This window comes from Schistocerca piceifrons, chromosome 9 (assembly GCF_021461385.2).
Source record: "Schistocerca piceifrons isolate TAMUIC-IGC-003096 chromosome 9, iqSchPice1.1, whole genome shotgun sequence".
NCBI classification, from domain to species: domain Eukaryota; kingdom Metazoa; phylum Arthropoda; class Insecta; order Orthoptera; family Acrididae; genus Schistocerca; species Schistocerca piceifrons.
The window spans coordinates 128,643,266-128,653,695 of record NC_060146.1 but is presented as its reverse complement, the minus strand read 5'-3'; the positions used below and the strand labels follow the sequence as shown (position 1 = coordinate 128,653,695).

At 46.8% G+C, this 10,430-nt stretch overlaps 1 protein-coding gene and 1 pseudogene across 1 annotated transcript in view; both read right to left on the bottom strand.

Moving 5' to 3' along the window:
* Window positions 1–453: 453 nt before the first annotated feature.
* LOC124717277 (MD-2-related lipid-recognition protein-like) overlaps window positions 454–10,430 on the bottom strand; it is a 57,283-nt gene continuing 47,306 nt past the window's right edge. The window contains exons 3-4 of the mRNA XM_047244091.1: window positions 9,421–9,590; window positions 454–665 (exon numbers count right to left, since the gene is read on the bottom strand). Coding sequence (XP_047100047.1) covers window positions 561–665; window positions 9,421–9,590 — 275 coding nt within the window. The 3' untranslated portion in view covers window positions 454–560. The remainder of the gene's footprint in view (window positions 666–9,420; window positions 9,591–10,430) is intronic.
* Window positions 1,300–1,417, bottom strand: LOC124717405 (annotated as a pseudogene).

Genomic DNA, 10,430 nt, shown 5'->3' with positions numbered 1-10,430 from the left:
GTATCTGACATTCCACACTCCGGTCCGTAGAACGCCAGTTTTCTTTCTCCTGATAACGACGTCCTTCTGAGTAGTCCCCGCCCAGAGATCCGAATGGGGGACTATTTTACCTCCGGAATATGCCATCATCATGCTCTCGTGAAAAATTACGGCTGTAGTTTCGCCTTGCTTTCAGCTGTTCGCAGTACCACACAGCAAGGCCGTTTTGGTTAGTGTTACAAGGCCAGATCAGTCAGTCATCCAGACTGTTGCTCCTGCAACTACTGAAAAGGCTGCTGCGATAATGGTATTACATATGATAGGAAGCAGCCATTACTCTACTTTTTCCACACAAGAGGGTCGTACAACTGCAGTGCACAAACACACACACACACACACACACACACACACACACACACACACACACACACACGCACACAAAGGTGATAAGGGACGCAATAATTCCACAGCGGAGATGATTCGGAAAGAGACTTTAATGCCAGAAACTGAGGAATGACACAGTGTTAGAAGTCGCCAGCCTCCTGCTACTGGATCACAAGTCAGATGACGTCACGATGCTCTCAGTTTTTGCCCACGCCCAGGATCTTTATCCTGACGATGAAGCAGCACTCGAACTTGATGGGCTCGCCCTTGTTCCACAACTTCCACATCACGCTGTACTCTCTCTGTAAAAGGACAAAAAATTTATAATTACGAAAATGTTAGACTGGAAGAGCAGCTTGAGATAAAAATTACTTGTGTCTTTGTGAAATATAAAACATGATCCGAAGAACAGCCGGTTTTGTTTGATGATGCCGCATACAGGGGTGGGACATAAATATGGAACACCACAAACACAACAACACATTATCATGCTGGAAAAACTGTTGGCATTCAAATAGCACTCAGTCGTCTCTGAATGGATAAATGCAGGTCCTGTGTGAGTTTCTAGTGAATCTTATACCATTCTTGCTGCAAAATAGTGACAAGTTCAGGTAACTATGATGGAGATGGATGGTGACCAACACATTCTCCCAAAAGTAGACAACGAAGACTCAATATTATTGAGACCTGTTGATTGTGGTGGATAGGGAGACGGGAAATTTCATCCAAATGGTGGCTAGCACTCCGTCTTCAGGCCACAAGTGGCCCATCGGGACCATCCGACCGCCGTATCATCCTCAGGATGCGGCTAGGAGGGGCGTGTGGTCAGCACACCGCTCTCCCGGTCGTTATGATGGCTATCTGTGACTGGAGCCGCTAGTATTCGGTCGAGTAGCTCCTCAATTGGCATCACGAGGCTGAGTGCACCCATAAAAATGGCAACAGCGCATGGCGGCCCAGACGGTCACCCATCCCAGTGCCGGCCACGCCCAACAGCGCTTAACTTCGGTGATCTGACGGGAACCGGTGTATCCACTGCGTCAATGCCATTGCCAAAATGGTGGATAGGGAGACACGAAATTTCATCAAAGTGTCCTGGAAGATGCGAGATGTGTAAACAGGGGCCCCATCATCTTAGAACACAGTATCAACAATGGGGAACAAACATTGCACCATGGGATGGACCTTACCAGCCAAAATGGTCAAGTAATCCTAGGCAGTAATGCGACCCTCCAGAGCAACATTGGGGTGAAATTTCATCAAAGTGCCCACAGAACTAGTCTTGGAAGATGCGGGATGTGTAAACAGGGGCCCTATCATCTCAGAACACAGTATCACCAATGAGGAACAAGCATTGAACCATGGGATGGACCTTACCAGCCAAAATGGTCAAGTAATCCTAGGCAGTAATGCGACCCTCCAGAGCAACAATGGGGCCCTCAGTATACTGCGATAAGGCTGCCAGAATCTTCACAGACTCACCATCATGTTTCACTCTTGGCAGCAAGCAGTCTGTACCGCAGGCTTGGCCCAGCTTACGCCAGACGTAAACTCAGCCAGAACTGGAAACGGTGTGAAACAAGACTCATCCAACCAAATGACTTTTTTCCATTGCTCCACAGTCTGGGCTTTGTGGCTTTGGCACAACTGTTTCCTGTTACGGGCGTTTGCATCAAAGACAAGTGGCTTTGATATATCAGCTCGCTCTGCCCTTATGGTGCTCCTTTCGTGTTGTTTTGGTGCTGACAGATCTTGTGAGTGCGACAATGAGTTCTGCAAAGGCTTCTGTCGTCTTCTTATTTTCGTCACAGTCCTCTTCAACGGCCAACTGTCTTGGTCACACCCCATACACTTTCGTCCACGTTGTAACTACTTTCCCTGTATGTGATACAAATCTTCGATGTGGGACCTCTTGAAACGCTGTACGAGCATCAACAATGTGCCCACGGTCGAATTCACTTAGCTCCGCTATAATGCATTCACAGTTACACAGAACACTGTTCTGTTCACGACTCACACTTGCAATGTAGAGAGCAATGTGGTCAGTTACGACGTCACAACCTGTAGGCTGGGCTAGCATCTGCATTTATGTTCAAGCATTCAATTTCCGCGGTGTTTTCATATTTTGGTCCAACTTTTGTACATGTCCCATCCTTCTTATGTAAGTTAACAGGTGCGAATGGATTACAGTTTTACACAATGACATCTATATAGACAGTCTTTGGGATCACTATTTGTTTCGTATTTCAGAATGGCTAAATCTACACTTTGGTTTTGATTTTCTGGATTGCATGCATCTACACACATCAAAAAAGGTTTTGCATCATCCCTGTTCCCAGAACTCTTGAAGATGACGTTGACAGTGGATACTGTGTCACAGAGACAGTCCCTTTGGCTGTTCACAGACGTTACTAAACCCACTCAAAGACGTAAACAACCATGCATAAGCAGCGCTTATTAGACGGAGGGGGTCCAACAGCCGATTAGTTCCAGTCATTCCACCAGGAAGGAGGAACACGGCTCGTGTTGTCTGTAGTTCAACCATGCCTAGACGGTCAATACCGCGGTTCGATCGCGTCCGCATTGTTACTTTGTGCCAGGAAGTCCTCTCAACAAGGGAAGTGTCCAGGCGTCTCGGAGTGATCCAAAGCGATGTTGTTCGGACATGGAGGAGATACAGAGAGACAGGAACTGTTGACGACATACCTCGCTCAGGTCGCCCAAGGGCTACTACTACAGTGGATGACCGCTACCTACGGATTATGGCTCGGAGGAACCCTGACAGCAACGCCACGATGTTGAATAATGCTTTTCATGCAGCCACAGGACGTCGTGTTACGACTCAAACTGTGCGCAATAGGCTGCATGATGCGCAACTTCACTCCCGACGTCCATGGCGAGGTTCATCTTTGCAACCACGAGACCAAGCAGCGCGGTACAGATCGGCCCAACAACATGCCGAATGGACCGCTCAGGATTGGCATCACGTTCTCTTTACCGATGAGTGTCGCATATGCCTTCAACCAGATAATCGTCGGAGACGTGCTTGGAGGCAACCCGGTCAGGCTGAACGCCTTAGACACACTGACCAGCGAGTGCAGCAAGGTGAAGGTTCCCTGCTGTTTTGGGGTGGCATTATGTGGGGCCGACGTATGCCGCTGGTGGTCATGGAAGGCACCGTAACGGCTGTACGATACGTGAATGCCACCCTCCGACCGTTAGTGCAACCATATCGGCAGCATATTGGCGAGACATTCGTCTTCATGGACGACAATTCGCGCACCCATCGTGCATGTCTTATGAATGGCTTCCTTCAGGATAACGACATCGCTCGACTAGAGTGTCCAGCATGTTCTTCAGACATGATCGCTATCGAACATGCGTGGGATAGACTGAAAAGGGCTCTTTATGGACGACGTGAACCACCAACAACTCTGAGACATCTACGCTGAATCTCCGTTGAGGAATGGGACAATCTGGACCAACAGTGCCTTGATGAACTTGTGGATGCTATGCCACGACGAATACAGGCATGCATGAATGCAAAAGGACGTGCTACTGGGTATTAGAGGTACCGGTGTGTACAGCAGTCTGGACCACTACCTCTGAAGGTCTCGCTGTATAGTGGTACAGCATACAATATGTGGCTTTCATGAGCAATAAAAAGGGCGGAAATTATATTTATGTTGATCTCTATTGCAGTTTTTTGTACACCTTCCGTAACTCTCGGAACCGAGGAGATGCAAAACAGTACTGGGGATGACGATTTGTTTCGTGTCTGAGAATAGCTATATTTATAGTTTGATTTCGGCTTGCTGGATTGTGTATTTGTAAGAGGCTGATATGTTTACGTGTTATAAGAATACGTCGAACACCAAGCAAAATAAATAATCCAGTTCCCCTTCCTGGTAATGACACTGTCACTCCAAAGATTAAACAGGTCACACAGTGATGTTGCTTTGTAGCTATCTCTGAAGTAGATGTGGCAAATGTTAATGTCAGCTGACGTGGGGGCATGGTGGATGTGTGTCACAGCACTGTATTGGGTCTCATATACACAGCACAGTACGTCAAAGTATTTATGGGTAAAATCTCAACCGTATTTTCTACTGTTGAGCAAAAGTTAACGATGAGCTAGATAAAGTAATATAATATATTTAACTACTCGGTGTAAATTACTGAAAGTGCAAGAGCCTGTTGCCAGATGTCTACCTGTCATGCACAGAATCCTGGACATCACATGACGTGAGGTGAGCGTCACTATAATGCCAAATGGAACTAGCCCCCAACACAAAGCAGTTGAAGGAATGGGAAAAAATAAAGTGTGTCAAGCAGCGAGCAGTTACGGTGCACTGTCGTGGAGTTCTTCATCACAACGTGGCCCAGAGGAAACACCTGGATGACTCCACACAAGGAACTACCAGCACGAAACTGGAAGCTGCAGTTACCTATGGCAGCAGATGGCCACTACACTGTGCGACAGGCAAGGTTGCCTGAAGAACAGTACGCCATGGTTTGCTGACACCCACACATTGGCAGCACCAGTTGAAATGGTGCCAAGAACATAGCAACTGGTCGAACGGGGAGTGGGATCGCGTGCTCTTCTGAGATGAGCCCAGTAGTGATTCAGGACGTAAACTCATGTGACGAGAGGTGGGAATATGTGGCGCACCCAGAACATTGTCGGACATGATTGTTTTGGTGGTCGAGTATTGTGGTCTGGGGAGTCATAACCAAGAGTATTGTGGTCTGGGGAGTCATAATCAAGCGTTGGTGTACTGATCCTCACATCATTGAACATAGTACACTCACTGGTCAGCATTACTGCAATGCCGTACTCCTTCCCCTTGTTTTGCCTTCAGCCCTGGCTTCCTTTTTATGGTGGACAATGCGTGTTCACATCGAAAAGCAGCAGGCGGAGAACCTTTTAGAATGAGAGAGTGAAAGGAGTGGCCTGACCACATCCCAACTTAAATCCCAGCAAACACGTGTGAGATGCGTTGAGGAGACATACTGTGGCACGTCCAAATGGACTGAGGACCATCCAGCAGTTGTCAACCGTGCTGGTGGATGGATGGGAAGTTCCACCACAACAGCTCCCTACCGACCTTGTGGAGAGTATGGCAGCACACTGCAGAGCCGTCGGCGGCAACCCCGGAACCCCCGCCTTTTGTAATGTCCAGGGACCACCATGAATCGCGGTCACTTCAGTGTAATTATTTTCTTTGAAAAAAAGTGTCATTTCTGTCCGTCCCATTGCGTATTTCTTGTCATTATCTGTAATATACTGTGGCAGTTCTTTCTGTGTATGGTCCAAGATTGATCGAGTTATCTTGCCAGTGACACACCATGCGAAAGTCACTTTCTTCCTTAAGATCTGTGATTGTAAACGTATCCTGTAATGAGACCAAAAGTTATGAGCAGATATACACAGAAGAGCCTAAGAAACTGGTACACGTGTCTAATATCGTGTAGAGGCCCCGCGAGCACGCAGAAGTGCCGCAACATGACGTGGCGTGGACCCAACTAATATCTGAAGTAGTGCTGGAGGGAATTGACACCACGAATCTTCCGTGGCTGTCCATAAAAAGGGGGTGGAGATCTCTTCTGAACAGCATGTTGCAAGGCATCCCAGATATGCTCAATAATGTTCATGTCTTGGGAGATTTGTGGCCGGCGGAAGTGTTCAAACTCAGAATAGTCTGGTACCGAGCACCACGGGTTTTGAATCCGCGCCAGACGGCATGGACCTCGATTGCCACTCTCTACAGCCGTCACACTGTAAGCCGTGGCTGCACACCTTCCTGGCTCGCGTGTAACGTGAGAATGCCACGGTGGAGCACGTGGTTCCAGCAGTCAATAGCGACGTACCATATCCTGTATACAAGCGCCTGCCTCTCGCTCAGCCAGGCAGTCTGAAATTCGCGGAGTCTATCATCTCGGCAACAGACAGCGTGTTTACAGTACTAGTGGACGTTGTGGATTCAGCTGGTTGTCTCTTGTCACCCCGTTGCTTCTTGCGTGTCGTCGTCGTAAGGTCTCGCTCGGTCGTCCGTCGTTGTTCGTGTCTGTCCTTTCCCGTTCGTTTGTTTGTTCGCGGGACGCTCCCGTTTGGTCCTGCCGCGCTCGTTCTCGACAACCCTGCGACCGTTGCGGTCGCGGTCACAACAAAGAGTGTTCGCGGAACCACTCTGTGGCAATTCTGGACGTGTGGGGTGTCGCATTATCCTGCTGGAATTGCCCACGTGCGTCGGAATGCACGATGTACATGAATGGATGCAGGTGATCAGACAGGATGCTTAACGTACGTGTCACCTGTCGTCCCATCTAGACGTATCAGGGGCCCCTTATCACTCCAGCTGCACACGCCCTACACCAGTACAGAGCCTCCACCAGCTTGAGCAGTCCCCTATTGACATGGAGGGTTCATGGATTCATGTGGGTGTCTCCATACCCATACACGTCCATCTGCTCGATGTAAATTGAAAAGAGACTCGTCCGACCAGGCAACATGTTTCCAGTCATCAACAGTCCAATTTCGGTGTTGACTGACACAGGCACCTTTGTGTCATACAGTCATCGAGGGTACACGAGTGGGCCTTCGGCTCTGGAAGCCCGTATCGATGATGTTTCGTTGAATGGTTCGCACGCCGACCTTGTTGATGGCCCAGCACTAAAATCTGCAGCAATTTGCGGAAGTGTTGCACGTCTGTCACGTTAAACGATTCTCTTCGGACGTCGTTTTTCGGGCCGCAGCAATATTTTACCGGCTTTCTGATATTTACGGCACACTCATGAAAAGATCGTATGGGAAAATACCCACTTCATCGCTAACTGATCAAACAACAGCACCAGACACTTGTTGTCTTATATACACATTGACGACCGCAGTGTAATGAGTTTTATGTTCTTTACATTATGTTCTGCAGTGTATGATCTGTATTGCTTATTGATTCTCACTTCACCTTTAACCTAGGCAATGACTATGCCTGTCTACGTATCTCTCTATTTGAATACGCATGGCTATACCACTTCCTTTGGCGCTGCAGTGTATGTTGTAAGGTTTTGACGATGACGTGTCAGTCAGGCATCTCAGACATTTTATGATGTATCAGAAACTCTACTTTATATGTAATCAGTTTTATGTTCTTTACATTATGCTCTGCAGTGTATGATCTGTATTGTTTATTGATTCTCACTTCACCTTTAACCTTGGCAATGACTATGAAGCTATAATGGTGTAATGTGAAACAAATGACTATTAAACATACAAATATCTGAAATTTCATTTGAATAATTGTTAGGCTAATCCGTATGCTTGTAACTACATAAATAAAAGGTTTACATCACCAATTTATTTCGAAATTCATTGCGGAGAAAACCAAATTGGTCTGATGCATGAGATCACTAAAAAAAGAATAAAGAAAAGCTGTAACAACAAAATCGTCTACTTCTCATGGGTGATTATTCTCGGCACTTCTGAACATCGCCGTGCGTTGTGCCCGTCTGGTTAGAGGCGCCATGCATGAATCGTGCGACCACTCCCGCCAGAGGTTCAAGTCCTCCCTCGGGCATGGGTGTGTGTGTTGTCTTTACCGTTAAAGTAGTGTGTAAGTCTAGGGACCGAAGACATCAGCAGGAATTCACACACATTTGACCATTTTTGAACTCTTGAACATCACCCGCTCGGATGCAGGCTTGAACCCATCGTGGTGTACCATCAATGAGATCAACAAGCCAGCCCAGGTCCAAACTATCCCACTCACCAATGGCGATTCTGTGCAAGCCGCGCAGAGTATTTGGTAGTTGTCGACGTCTTGAAACAGCTTGTTCCAATCATTCCACACGTGTTCGATTGGGTTCATGTCCAACTAACAGGCAGGCCACTCTATTCTGGCGATCCTAGCATGCTGAATAAACGTGTTCACGAGAACAGCACAAAGAGCACACTATCCGTCAAGGTGAAATTGTCACCAAATCTCGTATATGTACTGTAGAGCAGCGGGATTTCCCTCACCAACCACGAGGGGCGTACGGTGACACCATATAATGCCAACCCAGAACAATATTCACCACCACCTTTTGCACATGTGGGATACAATGCTGGAGACGACCAACATTACAGAATTGGCTCCAACTGGCTACGATTATCAGGAGACAATCCAACCCGAGTTTCGTCCATAAGCACATTACGCCAATCCTGGGGCATTCATTCGGCATGATTTCTTGCCCATCTGTAACTATGGTGTCGTGGTGTACGACATGGTCCTCCTCATAATCGTCCAGAATACAAAATTTGCATCAATAAAGTTGTCAGTGTAATATGATACACGACTTCCTGTAGTCTCTTCGAAGGCCGAGTTCAGTTCTGGGGAACGTGTACTCTAACTAAAAAATTGTAGATACCGATAATCCTGCGCATCTGTATAACGTGGACGGTCTGTGCGAGGTAAGTCCTCAAAACTACCTGTCAGTTGGAACCGATTCCATGTCTGCACCGCTTCACTTAAACTCCAGTGCACACAACGATCAAATTTTCTGTTTGAGAAGCCTTATACGCACTATGTGATTATCCAGGCCTGATCATTGGTTGCGACTGTCCGTTCCACAAACGACTATAATAGGTCCATACTAGTGCTTTAGATTCAACTGGAATGCTGCAGTCCATTCGAATGGGACGTTCTACCCCTACGTAGCGCTCATTGTAACTGTGCATGTGTTTACAGACATCAGTGGTGGCATTCCTACTGGTACAGAAACAGTTACAATGGTTACACATCTGCACGGCCTATCACAGTGATACAAAACTTTCGTTGATGTGTGTTTTATGTTTACCAGGAGATGGAGTATTCCTGATAGGAAGTCAAGAACCAGGTGTCAACCTTAGGTCCACAACCTATGCTTTCTGGATCCATGGATGAACAGAGCAAGCTGGGTTTCACAGCATTTGTGATGGCTGAAGCCATATCGATTCCTACAGAGGAGTTGTTAGGTCTCCAGAACGGTCACTACACATTTCGGGGAGAGAAAGGAAGAGGTCCAAGGCTAGGTACTCACGGAGGGGAACTTTCTGCTGATCTGCAGGTCGTACGAGTAGTTGGCCAGGGCGCCGGCAGCCAATGGGCAGCTGGTGAAGTGGCAGCCGTCTGTGTCCATGCCCTGGAAGGCCACGTCGCCCATGTTGCCGTGCCAGTAGGCCACTGCCTTCACTTGCTCTGCACTCTCGTCTGCAATCGAAACACACCCTGGATGTACTGACTGTCAAATAAACAGAACATATCAGTTACATCACAATACACGAGTAATAATACTAGCAAAACAGTACATGCCCTAATTAATAAAACCCTAATTAATAAAATATCGTCCACTGGCACTTTTTGTGAGCTTTCCAACGTGCTTGATTTTGAAGCTCATGTTACTTTCAAACGCACTGAAAAGTAAAAGCTCTTAGGGAATTGATGGCATTTCCAGCAAGGTACTTAAAGGTTGTTCCCCACAGATAAGTAGGATTCTCAGCCACGTATGTAATAGCTCTTTGGAGCAGGGTGTTTTCCCTGATAGACTGAAATATGCCATTGTAAAACCATTGCATGAAAAGGGGGATATGTCGGATGTCAACAACTACCGCCCAATCTCTCTTCTGACAGCTCTATCAAACATTTTTGAGAAAGTAATGTATTCAAGAGTAGCCTCCCATATTTGTAAAAATAAAGTACTAACAAAATGTCAGTTTGGTTTTCAGAAAGGCTTTTCAACAGAAAATGCTATATACTCTTTAACTGATCAAATATTAAATGCTCTGAATAACTGGACATCACCCATTGGTATTTTTTGTGATCTCTCAAAGGCCTTTGATTGTGTAAATCATGGAATTCTTTTAGATAAGCTAAATCATTATGGTTTGAGGGGGGCAGTCCACTTAACTGGAAGAATGCAGAAAGTTGAAATAAGTGGTTCATGTAATGTTAAAACAACAGCTGATTCCTCAAACTGGGGGGCTATCAAGTACAGGGTCCCACAGGGTTCGGTCTTAGGTCCTTTACTGTTCTTGATGTACATTAATGACT